This window comes from Grampus griseus (genome assembly GCF_964374135.1).
Source record: "Grampus griseus genome assembly, chromosome: 6".
NCBI lineage: Eukaryota > Metazoa > Chordata > Mammalia > Artiodactyla > Delphinidae > Grampus > Grampus griseus.
The window spans coordinates 65,351,363-65,368,717 of record NC_139000.1 but is presented as its reverse complement, the minus strand read 5'-3'; the positions used below and the strand labels follow the sequence as shown (position 1 = coordinate 65,368,717).

The window sequence follows — 17,355 nt, the reverse complement described above, 5'->3', positions numbered from 1 at the left end:
AATGTATTTACTCACTGCTTTTATATATATATAGATATATAGATATAGATATATAGATATATAGATATAGATATATAGATATAGATATACACACACACACATATAAATAAATACAAAACAATGTACGGTTTAGGAAAATGCAAAAGGGAACATAATGCATTTCAGTGTTACTTTTGTCAGAGGTAGACATGATAGAAAACGTTTTTGGTACTTGACACTTTAAATATATTCATTTATGTGTGAATTCTTCATATATGTATGCCATGTTAAGGAGGAGTCACTTATAGGCAGGGGTCGCAAACTCAAATGGCTATAGAGGTCAGGCAAATGATGGAATTGAGGGAAACAAGTGGCTTATAATATGAAGGCGAGTCATGGAGACTGTGCCCATCTGAGAGCACAGCTCCACCTCGGAGGATCGTTGTTATGAAGAAACACAGATTTCTGCTGCTGTATCTTTAGTTCCCTGATACTCCACCCTGTCCCCAACAGCTGGAAATCCATAGTTTCATTTAAAATTTCTTGATTCTTTTTTTAACATGTTGCCTACGAATTAAACACACTTGCACACTCATACATACTCATGAAGGGAGCCAAGCAAAGCAAACTTGGCCTGAGGGCTTCTGGTTTGCAATCTCTCTTCACACACATATATATGCAGCACCTAATATTTATTGAGCGCCTATGTGCTATTCACTCAGCCAAACGTCTTGCACTAATCAAAATGTTTAATCTTCACAGCAATTGGGTGAGCTAGTATTATTTCCTTTTTATAGATGAGGAATTTTGGCTGAGGTCACACGACTAGTAAAAGGTTCCATGGGTATTCAAACCCGCGTAATCTGACTGCAGAAACACTTGGGCAAAACTGACTCCATGGATATCTCTGACAAGTGCTATAAGCACACACACAAAACACAAATAGCTGAGTATAAAGGGTGGATCAAGACTTATCTAACGTTAGCTCATTTGTGTGCAGTGATACAGTTTGTGTGAACGCGTGCTTGCGGTGATAGTGATACAGTTTGTGTGAACGCGTGCTTGCGGTGATAGTGATACAGTTTGTGTGAACGCGTGCTTGCGTGCTCCCTGGAATACTATCTGCTTTCACGCTTTATAAGATTTTTCTGATAAAGCTCAGTGAGACCAGTGTAAAAAATTCACAGGGAGTTTCTATTTCTTTTTGTCACAAACTCTAGACATCCTGAGCTCTGGGGCCAACATTGTCTCTGTCCAAGGGCAAAAGTTTTCTCCCTTGTCTTTGCCATATTTAAACCCCACCCATGGAAATGCTACAAGTCCTGAGTGATGATCACTTCCTCTGGGAAAGGGTACGAAGAATAAAAGTAAATCTAGCAGGAGGAATAAATCCCAAAAGACAGAGATAAGTACTTGAGGTCAGAGACTGCTTCCTTTATAGTTAGTCTACATACCAAACTCATTAATATGAATAATCATCTTAGCTGTAGTGGTTGTAGTAGCAAAAGTAATACAAGAAACTTGTCTTGTCTTACAGTTTTACATCAACTCTTCCATTATTTCCAGGACTCGGGAAGGTCTCTTTGAGAAAGTGATGAGAAAGCGGAGATCTCTCACATGTTTCTCCTTTATTTCCACTTCTTTTTCCTACCCACATAAAATATTTTTCAACCTTAAAACCTCCAGCCTATGGGGGTAAAACTATAAGACTCTAGGAAGAAAGACGTAAAACTGTGTGCAAACATCTATCCATTTAGGTTTTTCCCTTGGGATATTTTGGAACACCATTAGACACTGTAAACCTCTTTATGGTTTGTTCACTTGGTATGGAACGGGAAAGAAAAAAAAGAGCCAGTCCCCCCTGGCTGTATTCTTCTCAACACTCTGTACCCATCATGTGAATGGAAAGAACCCAAAATCTTCATTTTCAGAACTGTATCTTAGCCCCTGGCTCCTGGAGAAAACCAGTGTGGTTCAGAGTGGGATGGGAAGAGTGGTTTGCATTGGCATCAGCCTTGCGGGTGCTTTGGGGCTGGAGCACACTCAGCTGTGGGTTACAGATGCTTGCTCTCCAGTATTAATGTGGCCAGCATGTGAAACCATTGGCACCCACAATGCTACACAAAGGTCCACGCCTCTGATAGTTTGGGAAATAACTCCCAGCTGAAGAAATTCCTTCTTGAAGGGCTGGAATACATTCTTGAACAGAAGGTCCTTTTCCAAAGGGGTGGAACCCAGAAAGAGATGCCTGATGGTGTTGGACTGGGTACCAGGGACTGTATCATTGAGTGTCTCTGATCTTGGAACCTTTAACTGAAAACAGAAAAAAAAAAAAAGCTACTCTAAACCTGAGGTTCGTAAGTGCCAAATTCTATGCTGTACATACAGCAGAGAGCTTGGGCACTCAAGCCGTTGGATAGTTTCTTTGGAGATGTCAGACGCAAAGCATGAGTGGTGGTGGTTGTCCTATGGTCTGACTCAGGATGTGTTGGAAATGTTTCCACTAATTTTTATTTCTCTGAGCTGTCTCCGAGGTTGGTAGGACCAGAGAAGACTATATGGAAAAGAAAGGAAACAAATATAGGGTTGGTTGGTGCTCTTTGTATGTTCAATAACCAAGACACTTTTTTCAGGTCCCCTTCTCACGCATGAGGCCTGTGCTTCCTTCTAACAGGACATGTGAGAGAGCCGGGATGTTTCCATCCCCCATTCAGTGAGTGCGCTAGTCTTCTCGTTCAGGTGCAATTTCCAGTGAAATAGTAGCTTGTAAGTATTCAGAAGTTAGTTTATTGACTCTTATTGCACTTCTGAGCACCTAATAAATAATTTATTAGTCTGATGGATATGTGGCTACCTAACTATGGGTCATGAAATATGCACTATTCTTCTAATACACTGTAGGGAGACCTGTTTATAAAGTATTTAGTATTGGTTTTATAATGCACCGTTGACAACAGAAGACCACGAAGCTCAAAGATCAATCTCGTTTTGGCCCACAGTAGTAATGCTGCTTTATAAGCTCTGTGACAGGTCACTTAGACAGTGGTCCTCGCAGAAAGGACTCTGTTAGGAAGGCGGTCTGGAGTGGCTGCGAGCACAGCGGATGAATGCCTTTGTCGAGGTCCCCGAGGTGACTGTTCGGTGGTTGCTGATGCTGGCCAGGTGTTGGAACTCAGCATTTCCCAGTTCTCTATGGGGAATCTGGACTGAGAGTGCCCCGAGAGCGCTAATGCAACCACCACTGATTGTACAGAGAGCTGGGGTGACTTTGGCCCACAGTTGCAGTTCTGGAGACCTGGATTGCAGGAAGGAGCGGGTCTAAGCTTTCCTCAGCTTCCTCTCATGTTTGCTGATGAAGTGACATTGTTCCACATCTCCCAGTCCTTCATTCAAGTCACAGATGTGACACAGCATAACTTAAAAAAATCTTTTTTTATTATAGTTGATTTACAATGTTGTGTTAGTTTCTGCTGTGCAGCAAAGTGATTTAGTTATACGTATATCCACTCTTTTTTAGTTTCTATTCCCATATAGGTCATTACAGAGTATTGAGTAGAGTTCCCTGTGCTGTACAGCAGGTTCTTATTAGTTATCTTTTCTTTTTTTTTTTTTTTTTTTTTTTTTTGCTGTACGCGGGCCTCTCACTGTTGTGGCCTCTTCGGCTGCGGAGTGCAGGCTCCGGACGCGCAGGCTCAGCGGCCATGGCTCACAGGCCCAGCCGCTCCGCGGCATGTGGGATCCTCCCGGACCGGGGCACGAACCCGTGTCCCCTGCATCGGCCGGCGGACTCTCAACCACTGCGCCACCAGGGAAGCTCTAGTTATCTATTTTATATATAGTAGTGTGTATGTGTCAATCCCAATCTACCAATTTATCCCTCCCCCACTTTACTGCCTGGTAACCATAAGTTTATTTTCTACATCTGTAACTCTGTTTCTGTTTTGTAGATAAGTTCATTTGTACCTTTTTTTTTTAGATTCCACTTTTATAAGTGATATATGATATTTGTCTTTCTCTGTCTGACTTTACTCAGTATAACAATCTCTAGGTCTGTCCGTGTTGCTGCAGATGGCATTATTTTGTTCTTTTTCATGGTTAATATTCCATTGTATACATGTACCACATCTTCTTTATCCATTCCTCTGTTGTTGGACATTTAGGTTGCTTCCATGTCCTGGCTATTGTAAATAGTGCTGCAATGAACATTGAGATGCGTGTATCTCTTGTTGGTGGGCATGTAAACTGGTACAGCCACTATGGAGAACAGTATAGAGTTTCCTTAAAAAAACTAAAAATAGAGCTACCATATATATGATCCAGCAATCCCACTCCTGGGCATATATCCAGAGAAAGCATAACGTTTTTTGATTTTTGTTTGCTTTGGGGAATTTCATTAGCCAGGAAGAAGTTCATAGATATTTAAAAAGACCTACCTAGTAAACACTTAGATTTGGGGGACATCTAAATAAAAATTAAATGACTTCATCCAAAAGTCACTTCTCAGTGTTTCACTTTCTTGATAAGAACTAATCCTGTAAGAATGCTATGAGGTAAAGAAATACAGTGTATTATTGCATGTCAGGGTGTACATTTCAAACAAGGCATTTTTCAGTTTTGCATTAAGAGCTTCTTGCTGCTTCTAATATTCTACTTTCCAGATTGGGAAACGGGAGCTACACTTTCTTGAACCCAGTCCACTTACTTGTAACTTTTCAGAGTTTTACAGGAACCAAGGCTGAGTTCTTTCTGCAGTTTGCCATTTCTTTTATTCATTTCTCGTTGATTCAGTTTCATGTTACCCTCTCCAACTGGACCAAACACTTTCTACTCTCTGTTGGTCCTTGATTTCTTCCTGTCCTGTCTCTTTTAGCAAGTGCCCTCATCTTTCCTGAGATGGTCAGTCATGTCCTTTGTGTAGCTATCATTTATTGAGCATTTACTATGTGTTAAGCACTCTGTTAGGCCCTGGATTACCAAAGATAGATAAAACTCTCTTACTTTCAACAAGTGAAAGCTTAGTGGGGGAGTTGGATAGTAAATTGGCTTTCTACATGAGCACTTTTGAGATATATATATTTTAACCACAGAATTTTTTTCTCTTCTTACCCTGGTTTCTAAGAAAAAAAATTTTCTCCTCCCTTCAAGAGTACCCTTTTCATTTGTTTTCCTGATTGCATTCTCTCCTAGAACCCTTTTTTTTTTTTTAATCATTTTCCCTCTTGCCTAGGTCTTCAGTATCCTTTTCTCCCCTGGCTTTGTCCCCTTTGCCTGCGATCCTTTTTCTTCACTGTTGTGAGAAACAAGCAATCAACACACTAAGACTTCTCCCAGGCCCTGCAAACTCTCAGACCATCTTTCTCTTACTTTACTTGCTTTCTTTGCAGAATTTCTCCATAGAATGTTTGCCCTTTTCTGCCTCCTTTGTCTTTGTACTTTGCTTACTTCTTCACTTCTTTCCAGTCTAGATCCTCTAACTTCTATACCTATCTGCCCACTAAGACATTTCTCTTAGGACACAAAATATAATTATAAAATATCGCAACCACAAACATATATGAGGAATGGGATAATGAACAGCCATTTATTGAAGCTTAAGAACTAATAATGTACAAATACATCTGAAGCCCTGGGTTAACATCCCAATTACATTGTAGCCACTGCCATTTCCTCTATCCAATACCTGCCCTCCCATCCTCAAGCAGGATTCTGATTTTGGTATTTATTGTTCCCATGCATTTTGTTTTGCTCTTATTATATTTATTACTGTACTTGGTTTTACTGCACTCTAAATGTAGCATTGTTTCTTAGAGCATTTAAAACTCTCTAAACTCTGACTTCTCCTGCCATTGAGAACACTGGACAATCACAGTGCCCCTGTTCATGCTGCTCCTGTCTTCTCCCACAGTAACTGTGTGTATCCCCCAAGACGCTAACTTTGGCCACTTTCTTTTACCTATTGTGTCCCTTCTCTATTGATGATTCTCAGATCCAATAACTACAGCGTCAACCTATTTTCTGAATGTTTCTAGTTGCCTAGTCACCAGTGTGACCTACTGTTTTCTCAAACTGAGCTTACCGTATATGCCCACCAACTCGTTTGTTCCCATGTCTGTTGAGAGTGCGACCAGTTTCCTGTGCTCAGAATATCAGAGCTTTAGTGTCATCTTTGGCTCTTCTCATTTGTTACGCACATGAGTCATTCTTGTCCCCTGGATTTTATCTCCATGCTGTATCTTGCTCTTTTTTCCCCAGCCCTATTGCCTGTAGTCTTTTTACCCAGATTGTTGTAATAGCTATCCTAATTGGTATCTTTGCTTCTGTCTTTTCACACTTCAGTCCGTCCGTCATGCTGTTGCCAGATAAATCCTCTTCAAGTACAGTAATGTTCATACTGTGCTGCTGTTGAGAAGCTTTCAGCGGTCTTGACTGTTGATGGATAACAGGATAAATAGCAACTCTTCCTAGTGACATACAGGACCCCTCCCATTATAATAGTTCCCACTGACCAGTCTACCCCTTTCATTCATCATCGCTCTACACTGATTCCACCGTAACGTTCTAGTCCAACTGGACCACTTCTTTTGGGTGTCTCCTTTCCATTGGCCTCGGTACTCTGATTCAATTTTTGACAGCTCTCACTTCTCTACTTTTTTTTTTTTTTTTTTAATTTTTTGGCTGTGCCATGTGGGATCTTAGTTCCCCGACCAGGGATCAAAGCCACATCCCCTGCGTTGCAAGTGCAGAATCGCAACCACTGGACCACCAGGGAAGTCCAATGGACCACTTCTTTAGGAAAATTATCAGTTCTTAAGTTCCAGTGCAAATGCTGCTTCTGCTTAGAAACTTTCTCTTCCCATACCAGCTGGAAGGAATCTCCTTTTCTTAAGTCCTATACAGTTTGGCCGCTACCTCTACTTATCACGTTGTTTTATTAAGGTTGTTTTTGTACATGGCTTATCTGTACTAGATTGTACCTGGCTTATCTGTACTAGATTGTAAACTTCTCACGAGCAGGGACTATGTTTTAACTTTCGTGTTCCCCACACCTTCTTGTAGTTGGCAAGTAGGGCTTTGATCAGCATTCCCTAACAGTGGCTAAAAGTGCTTAGTTTAAAATATGTCTTTATAACACATGGAAGAAAAGGGAGCTAGAAACTGAGCTAGTCAGGGCAAAAGTGTATACATTATCAATCAGCAAATTATTCACTTCTTCCCACTTTGTTACTTCCATTCTCTCCAGGACTTATTTAATGGTTGGCTGCTGTCAGCCTTAGAGACTGTTAACTCTTAAAAAGTGTTTAGGTGGTCAGAGGAGTGGATTTGCAATTGTTTTTGTTTTTGTTTATGACCTGTTTTAATGTACTCAGTGTCTCCAAATAATACTGTCTGCAGAGTATGTGTAATTTCCTTCCCAGTCTCTCAACAGGCATGCCTAGCACCCACTCCAAATAGCCATAGTCACAAGTCAGAGGATAGGCTTAATGAGCAGGGCGGGCAAGCACCTTTCAGGATCCCCTGTTGTGGGGTTGATGCTGCTCAAGTTGAGGTATGTTTAAGCCTCTTGGATACACTCCCATTCTGGCACCGCCTAGGTAAGGTATCTCTCACCTAAGTATTTGTCTCCCTCCCTTTTACTGTCTTTCACACTCATCACCATTTTGTGAAACTCAGGTATTTGCTTGATTCCTCACACTTACTACCTTTAAAGAAATCATTGCAAGCAGTACATTTAGTGGCAGTTACATGAATGATTTTTGACTGTGATAAAGTATCTGTCTTCTTCTGCCCCTTCTCTTTTCTCTCCCACTCCCCCCTTAGTTTTTCTTTTCCCTCCCTTTTTTCTTTCTTTTACATAGTTCTAATTTATTGTTTTCACTGTTTTTACTAGCAGTACCATTCCCAGTAGCAGTAGTAAACATTTAGAACCGAAGTATAACATGCATACAGAAAAGTGTACAAATCATAAGGGTATATGGCTTGGTGAATACTTACAGAGTGATCATACCCAGAACCACCAGTGAGATGGTGATACAGGACACCACCTGGACCTGAGCAGCTTTCCTTGTGCCTCTTGTAGTCACTGCTCCCCACAGAAGGTCATCACTGTTCAGAACTAAGTTACCCATTAATTCTTCCTATTTTTAATATGCTGTTAGTGAGTTTCTGGCATCTTCTGAGTTCCTTAATTTTGAAAACAATATTCAGGTTTATTCAAATTTGCTTTGTTTCAACATTTTTTTCATTTAAATAAGTATATCTATCTATCTATATGAAATAGCCTCTGTGGTTTTCCGAGGATTATGAAACTTCACATATACTAGTATTTCACTTTTTTTTTTTTTTTTTTTTTGCGGTACGCGGGCCTCTCACTGTTGTGGCCTCTCCCGTGGCGGAGCACAGGCTCCGGACGTGCAGGCTCAGCGGCCATGGCTCACGGGCCCAGCCGCTCCGCGGCATGTGGGATCTTCCCGGACCGGGGCACAAACCCGTGTCCCCTGCATCGGCAGGCGGACTCTGAACCACTGCGCCACCAGGGAAGCCCAGTATTTCACTTTTTAAACTTATTTTTTAAGTTTGTGAATTTCATTTAAGAGGGTACCATCAGCGGAGTTGCTTTTTTCTGTGACAGCTCTAAAAGCAGTGTTGGATCAACTGGGTGCCTACGAATCTCAATCTTCCTTCCCGACAGTAATTTGAACTATTATTGTGATAAGTTCACTGGGGCTGCAAGTTTCTTGGGTCTGCAGACTTTAGAAGGAAGTAAATAGAGAAATTAGCACTGTCTTTACAGCGCTTGTAGCTCTTCATGGTTATAAAAACTAATTGCCTGCTGTATGCTCCCCAGCCTGTTTTTTGATGCTCATTTAAGGAAACACGTTACTGGTTGTTTTCCTCTAGACTTTCTCATAAAACATGAACTTTACATTATGGTAGGAAGAAGCCACTGTCACTGTTCATAGCTGAGAAAAGATGAATAAAGTCACTTTTCTGTCTTTAAGCCAAAACAGGGTAGGTAAAAGATTTCTTTTTTTTTTTTTTGGAGGCTCGAGATTCATGCCAACCTCAGATGCTTTTGCATCTGCAAATGTCCTGATTCTAAGGATTCATCATTTCCCTAACATTCTATAAACTACCTCATCTACCACACCCTACCCAAGTTCTCTTTATTTAAAAATTTTTTTAGAGCATATCAAGGGATTATGGCATTTGGATATATCCCTGAAAACACATCCTTGATGTGTTTCTCTGAAATTGAGGCCCTGATTAGGCTGTCAGCAGATGCTGTATCACATCGATTGTGCCAGTTGGTACAGAGACAAGTGTCAACCAGAGCGGTTTCTCCCTTTTGCCATAGAAGGATGAAGTGTTTAGGTAGTATTTGCTTATGGGGGATGTTCCTGCCACTGCTGAAAGTGATTTAAATCTCTGTCCTATTCAAGCTTAATTTTAGGAGGCCTGTTTTCCCCATAGTCTGAGATCACATTATGATGTTTTCAGTGCACAAGCTTCTCCCTCAGTGTAGCTGACCAATTCTTTTGGTATAGCAGTTATTACTGTTGTTATTTTTTGGTCATGTGCTCTCCTATGGTATTCCTGTGAGTAAACACTAGAGCATTTAGTACCCAGGATGCTTTGGCAAAAAACAAACTAACCAAAAATCAAAGGTATGCCTGCGTTTCTTGTCCCCTGAAATCCTCAAGCTGTTCTGGCTGAGGTTTCTATATACTGAAATGCCCAGTGCAGGCTGCCAGGGCTGTCTGGAGAAGGTGTAGTTGTAAACAGTTTTAAATTGTAACATGTACAATTTTAACACAGAATCTCGTAGAGGAGAGAGGGACCAGTGATTGAGACTGGCAATCCAAGGGGACAACACCATTTTTTTCCTCCTTCATTTGAATCTATAAAGATCCCTAACTGCATTTTGAATTGGTTAATCCATGAGCTGTCAGCCCAAATTTATGTCCCAGAATTTCAGAGAATAAGCAATAGGATTGATGTCTCCAAAGAGGAAGATTTATAGAAGACCACAGGTGCATAGTTCAGTCCATTCATACACAAGCGGGCACAGGGTTAGATGCAGTAGTTGGCAGCATGCATCATCTTTTTAATCTGGATTAAAGGTGGCTGCATTCAGGTGTGCCTAGATCATCTGGTAAATTGAGACACGAATGAGAATTGTTAACTAAGAAAAGTTTTCGGGTTTCCTTAAAATTTAAATGCAGGGATCCAACTACTAGAATCCAAAAATGTTCTTCAAGATCATCAGACTTTGCTTCTGTAGAATAATTGGCGGTTGAAAGAGGGGTACTTCAACTCTTACAAGGCTGGTAATGGAAGGAAATTAGGAGCCAGTGGAGAGCGGGAGATGTAGGTGTGATGGGTGAATCCCCTTCAAGGGTTGAGATGTGTTCATATCTGAACTCTATCTTAAAAGCTGCTTTTTAATCTCCTTTCCTTCCTTTCCCCCAAAACATGCAGGCAGAGTAGAGTAATAGTTCATCTTTTTGTATGATTTTTTTGGGGGGAGGGGTGAATTTTCACTGTCTTGGCATCAAATGACCTATATGACTCAAGGGAAAACAGGCAGCTTAGATTATGATATAATTATTCACAAAGGGGAAACCTCAGTGGAAATTATTGTTTTACGTTTTCTCTATTCTTTATAGTGAGTCAAAGAATTTTTCCCCTTAGCGTCACGTAGAAAATGAAACTTTACACAATAAAAAGTAGGGATGGCAGGTCTCAAAGGGGGAAAAGGTTGCTGTCAACTTTTTTTCTCTGGAATATGGAAATTTGGGTGGATTATCTGCTCAGAGGAGGTTTCCTTTATTAATTCTTTTTCCTTTTTACACTTAAGACATCTGTTAACATTTCACACAGCCCAACAGATGTTGCAAAGCAAGTCCCATACTTTGTTCTCAAGAAAAATGACTTTTCCTCAATTGGTTCCCCGCACCTCTGTGACTGGGCCCAGCCTGCTGCTTCTGCATAATTTGCATATATTAAATTATATACCTTAATGCCATATGAATTTGTAGCTTCAGCATTCTTTTTATACTGTAAAGTGTGATTTGATTAGAAACTAGTTTACATGTTGAGAGGTCATAACATTTAAAAAAATCTCTGTTGAGAATGGCAGCCTAATTCCACAGATAGGATTGGATAGCCAATTATTGAATATTTTTCTCTATAAAATATGTGAAGTACAAAAGCTTGAGTTGTTTTGCCACAAGGAAGTGCTGATTGTCATGCGATGTGGAGCGTCATTTTTATTATTTTGGCAAGAACAGGGACAGTTTTGTCTTGACAAGCCATTAGATGAATACCAGCTTGTGTCACATGAAAAACCACTGATCTTTAACCCAGCTCTGTACTTAACCAAGCCTTGAAAATGAATAGTGAATAAAAGAGCAGCAAAGGCCAGTTTACTGTCATTACAGATTACAGAATCTGTTAACAGCTGCTGAACTGAACCCAGGGAATTACAGGTATTGTTCCGTCAACCAGCAGAAGTCCTACAGATGCTTGTTAAACTGTGTATATAAATTGTACATTTATTTGATATTTGCTTAGGATTTACATTGTTGGAAACATAGCTAGAAAAGAGGAAAATTCTTGAGTAATTTCTCAGTGTACTAAATGTATGCCTTTATCACAAAGCCATATATATTTATATGAAACTATCTCAATGATGCTTCCTTACCTCCACTTATGGAACTTATTTTAAGAAAGCAATGTGCCTTTAAAAGAATTATAATAAGTATCCAAAAGAAAAGAAAAAGTATGCAGTCCCCCCCCCCAAAAAAAAACCCCACATACGAACACGCAAAACAAAATCCTTCGCTCATTTGTTTCTTCAAGGTGTTCATGGTGGCTCATATCTGCACCAACGTGTGATTTTTTTTTTTTTTAATGGAGGGAAAAACCTAACCCACCTCAATACCCAAATATTGAAAAGATCAGTAACATTTACAACAGTCAGTTGTGGGAATTATTGCTTACAGAGCTAACAAAAAAGAACACACTTTCTTACCCTGCTGGTGGAATTGCATTGTGCCTCCCTGTAGTCTTGTTATCCCACACTAACTGAAATGCAAATTCTTTGCAACTAATTGGATCTCATTGAGGGTACATGCACAGTATGTAGTTATATGCAAAAAGGTTTTTAAGAATAAGATTTCTCTGTAATTACAACTTTTGATTATGATCTGAGACATTGGTATCTATAGTATAGATACCAATAGACTATAGATACCAATAGACTATTCTTTGTAGAATATCTATATCTATATATATCTAACTTTTTTACAGATTACTCAAAAACATGAGCTTTGAAATGCTTAGTAGAGTACCAGCTCAAAAGTTAGGGGAAAAATGTTTATTTACAGCAGTCTATAAATTGGATTTTATTAAAGTCCTATGAAAATAAAGATTTTTTTTTTTTGAAATTTAGAATTTAGTATCTTAGAGCCAGTACACTGAAGTCATGTTAATAGTGTAATCCTTTTCTTGGAACATTTTAAATGTGAAAACATCATAAACATCAGAAATCACTTCCAAAAGCTGTTGTCTTTTTGTTTTTTCCTTCCGTTCTCCAATCTGTTTTAACACTGTAAACTTCATTTGAGTTTCTTACTTTTGTGTAAGTGTATTTCTGCTACATGTTGTGGTGAGGTGGAGGTATTCACATTTCCATAATATCTTTAATAACTTGGGTGCCATTTAGACCTAGTTGGTGTACTTCTTCTTCCCATGGTCCATCTCTCACTATCAGTAAGGGTGGGAACGCCAACACGTAGCCTTTAGGATTCGTGATTCTTTAAGTGGAAATACATGGAATCAGGAGAGCAGAAAAACAATTACTGTGTAAGTGATGCCTGCTTCTACTCCCCTAGTTTTAAGTAATTTTAGTACAAATGATTCCAGACAGTTATTCTACAATCTTCAGACTATATAGCCAGTGGACACACTCAAAAGTCATCTTTGTACCTAGTGGGTATATAGTTTTTGTACCTGTGTCCTTAAAATGATACAGGTGTCCTGCTTGCTAGACAGAAGATTACCCTAAGACTGAGGACTCTGCAGGCTGTGTTTATATGTGGAAGTGAGTGGAAAGTTCTAGAGGAGTCAAATTTGTATTTTGAAAACTGGATTTAAAAATGAATGTTTGAAACTTAAAATCTGTAAAGCACAGCATGTGTATATGCTTGAGGTTTTTGTTTTAGTTGACTCGTTCACTCATTTCTTGCTAAGTCTGGGTTAATTGTTGTCTCATTGTAATAAAGCTTGTCTTCTTTGTAGACTATTCTTACAAACAAGTTAAAATTTTGTTGGATCAAATCCATTTAGCAGGTGCAGAACTGCCTGGTAGAGTTGTAGGTAAAAAAAAAAAAACAACTTTTTTTAAACCGTAGAAAGATAACTTGGTGCTTTTGAGGCTTGTGCCTTGGCAGTAATGTGCCAGATACATGTTACACTGTAGACCTGTTTCATCTAGAGCAACTCAAGCTTTGCTCTCTGAAAGAGTTCCGTTTGCCTACTCTGGGTAGCATTTTGTCAGACGACTGCTGGCCAGGCAGACTAGATTTGGATGTATTAGCTAGTCAGCCTAATAACCCTGTACAGACTGTATTGATTTTCTAGGAGGGAGTTTATGAACTAAATAAACTTGGGGTTGGTGTCTTAATAAACTGCTTCTCTCAGTCTGTCACATTTAGTTACTGAGCTGTGCAGTTTAGGGGGAAAAAAGGCTAATTCTGTTACAGATTGTTCACAGCAGGGTCTCCAAATTAGCCCTTTGTTTTGTAATGCCACCTTGCTTGGGCTCGCTTTGAGCACATTTCTCAGTTTTGCCCTAATGAGTTGCAACACTGATAATGTGGCTGATGATCTTTCATTGATTTCACTATCACTTGCTTGTCTGGTAATTGATCCATTGCTGAGCCTCTAGTTAATTATATCGGCTTTGACATGGCCCAGTCCACGGGGAATTTCAAGTCTTGCAGAATAACAGTTTTAATAAAAGAGTCTATTACTGCAGGTGCTTGCTGCTGCATGCCAGTTGATTTTTGTGGTGTGTGTGTGTGTGTGTGTGTGTGTGTGTGTGTGTGTGTGTGTGTGGTTGGTGAGGAGGGGATACCTGGGAAAGGAGAGGACCACAGGACTGAGAGAAAGGAGGGGTGGGGGCTGGAAGAAGAGGAAGAGGGAGTGAAGGAGAGAAGAAGGAAGGAGGGGGAGCTGAGAGGGTGAAAGCAGGAGAGCCAGAGGCACGCTAGAGAGAACACGCAGGCAAAGCGATACAACAGAGCCTGCAAGGAGCGAGGAGGAAGCTTGCTATTGACAGTGTCCTTAAGCCTCCCACAAATAACAGCCATTAGTGGGAAGGTCAGGAGCTGAGCATGCAGCTTGACTGAGGCACTGAGTGCCACTTCAGAAATCAAGAGGCTAGCAGATTTTAGAGGGAGTTTAAATGGGTAATAGCTAGCTGTAAAGGTACAGTCACTGTGGACAATTGACTCACAGGGTCTTTTTCCTGCTCCACCCCCCCCCCCCCCCCCGCCAAGAATATTTTTATTGACCACAGGTGGACTTAATATATTTTAAGGCAACAATTCTTCGGGTTCTTGTTTGTTTCTCTTCAGATATTGAATTTGCTGCTTTTGAGACTTGTTTTGTGCTTAATGGTGGTGAACCGGAGGGAAGTTTAACAGAAAAGCTTTCAGGAGATGTCGGTTCTAGAGGGGAAGGCACATTTGTGTCAACACAGTGCACGTTTTCTCATCTTTTCTCATTGTCCACTAATGACACCGAGCTGCCACGGAAGCTCTTTTCTGTTTCTTTTGTTGTTTCAGAGAGTAAGGTTTATTGTTATTCTTGAGTTAAGAAAGAGCAAGGAGAGTGGTACATTTGTCCTCGGTATTTGTAGGTGGTCGAAGATTAATGTGCCTTACAGTTTAAGTTTAGGAAGGATGGCTTTTTGCTGCTGACTACTTTTATGAGATGACATGAATTTAGCTTTCCATTTTGGAGTTACTGCGTATGTACAGTGTGTTTTGTTCAGTTCTGCTTTTCCATGAAGAAGGTAGATAAATATGATCTAATAAATAGATGTTTTGTTTTAAACCTGGTTTAATTAAAAATATGACACGCTATCGAGGTTATATTTCATCAGGCCGGAAAACGTTATAGAATTTTCCATGGAGATCTTGAATGAAAAATGGAGTTTTTATATTCATTACTTTTTACCTGAAATGGGACAGGCTTTTTTTCTTCATCTTTTTCTTTTTTATAATTTGAAAGGATATTGTAGAGGCTTCATCCAGGAACTTTAACAAAGGATTTTTTTTTTCTACTTCTGAGCTTTAAGAAAAGGTACACTTTTTTCCTTTCCCATTCAGTTTCTTATTGTTCAACATCCAATTGAGTAATTAATGCCCTGAGGGAACTGGGTAGTAAATAGTGTGTATTTATTTTGCAGATGTTTATTGTGCATCTTCTATGTTCAAAAAACTGCTAGGTTTATTTATTTACCTTTTAGAGTGTAAGGTCATGTCTCTATGTCTATTATTTTCTCTAGAAGTTTATATGTGGTTATAAATAGTCCAGTACATACTATATGACTTTTAGGAGCTAACATTTTAGACAACACCTAAGCCAACTTCACATTCTCTTATAGCTGAGTATTTTTCTTTCTTCCAGTGTAATTAGGGGGAAAAAATGTTTTTAAGCCTAGCGGTTTACAAATGTTAAAGCAAAGACTGATGTCAGATATTGCATTGCTATACCCGAAAGCATTGTTGGGAAAAATTCCCTGGGAAGGTCCCCAGTCTCTCCTTGCCCCGTGGACCATCCCTGATCATGGTGCTGCTTGGAGTGTACATAAGTGCGTATCTCTCTATCCGTGTGTCTGGAGAGGGGTTAGTGCAGGGTGTCATTTAGTGCCTGACAGTGGAACAGTGCAGTTGACTCTTAGCTCTGCTATCCAATGACATGCAGTAGCTGAGAGTTTGAAGCTGATGGTTGGGTCTCCAGTGCTGCCGGCACACCTGACAGGCAGCTGTTAAACCGAGCAAAGGCAAGCTCGGGGAGTCACAATCTATGCATAAATGATAGGGGTATCTGTGCAGAAGGTGCGAAAGAAGCTCTGACCCCCTCCTTCCCCCCAATCTCCCCCTTCCCCAGTGAAATGCACCGTTCAGCCAGCTTCTTAACTACACTACACTCCTGCTACTGGCTGCCAAGAGGCTCAAAAAATCCACCTTCACTTTTCAGTCAGAAGAGGCAGAAGTGGATGTGAGAGAAAGAGAGACACAGAGAGACAGAGAGCCAAAGAGGGCAAGAGACTTGACTTTAAGAGACTGCTGTACTGACAACTCCATGCAGTTCGGAACCAGAACGACTCCGGCTGAACCAGGGTTCATGGGGACATGGCAAAACGCTGATACTAACCTCTTATTCAGAATGTCCCAACAGGTAAGTTACTTTCATTTTTTTTTTAAAGGAAACCTTGAATTGTTATGTGCACTTTTGTTTCTGGTATTTTCCTTACTAAACATTTTTGAATTGTGATCACTTCGTAGTTGGGTTCTGTTATGTCATAACTGTTATTGGAACGTGCAGGGTTACTTCACGGCTTCCCTAAGGGCTACTTACAAGAAAAGGGGGGAAAGGATACCGAAGTAGAAGAAAGCAAAGGCATCTGTGGCAAAGTTTCACAGTCCAGCCTGGGTCCTGGGTCAGCGGAAGACTTCATTTATTTCTTTGTTTTCTGTTAAAAATTAAAAACAACCACAACACCACCACCACCACCACCCCCGCCCCATGTTATCTTTCTATCTGCATTGATCACTTCATCCAAGTGGCTGCTGTCTCCGAGTAGGTTTACCAACCTCACAGCCATGAAATGCAGGGGCCCCTCGGCCCTGCCCGACGGACTTCCCGGGGCTGGAAGCGGCTCGACTCCGACCCGGCCCGGGAGAGGATACTGCGCAAGAGCCGCTGGCAGCGCCGAGGGGCGCGGGTGGAGGCGGCGTGTGTGGCGGGCTGAGCCACCGGCGGTCCTACTTCCTCCGTGCCGCCGCCGCTGCCGCCTCCTCCGCGCTCGCCCTTCGCTCCCGCAGCGCCCGCTCGGCTCCCGCCCGCCCGCCCACCGGCCGACGCACTCACACTCGGGCAGCCTCGGCGTCCTCCACAGAGCCGTCCTCGGGCTGGCCGGCTGCGCCGCCGCTGGCTCTGCGGGGAGAGCCGACGTGTCCGCGCGAGGCCGCCGGCGACTGCTCATTAATCAGCGGAGTCCGCGGCTCGTACTACGTACCGTGCGCTCGGTGGTACCTACGCACCCCGCGCGCCCGGCTCCTCTTGCACAATCACTGGCTC

General features: G+C 41.2%; 1 protein-coding gene across 2 annotated transcripts in view; it reads left to right on the top strand.

Annotated features, from left to right (window-relative positions):
- The window catches only part of BNC2 (basonuclin zinc finger protein 2), a gene marked incomplete at its 3' end in the record, with an annotated part of 414,623 nt that overhangs the window by 112,177 nt on the left and 285,091 nt on the right, over positions 1-17,355 (top strand). The window contains exon 2 of one of the 2 annotated variants that reach the window (XM_082656672.1): positions 16,252-16,452. In XM_082656672.1, coding sequence (XP_082512798.1) covers positions 16,252-16,452 — 201 coding nt within the window. Of the gene's footprint in view, positions 1-16,251; positions 16,453-17,355 lie in introns of those variants that run through there. The other variant, XM_082656673.1, reaches the window with a different exon arrangement.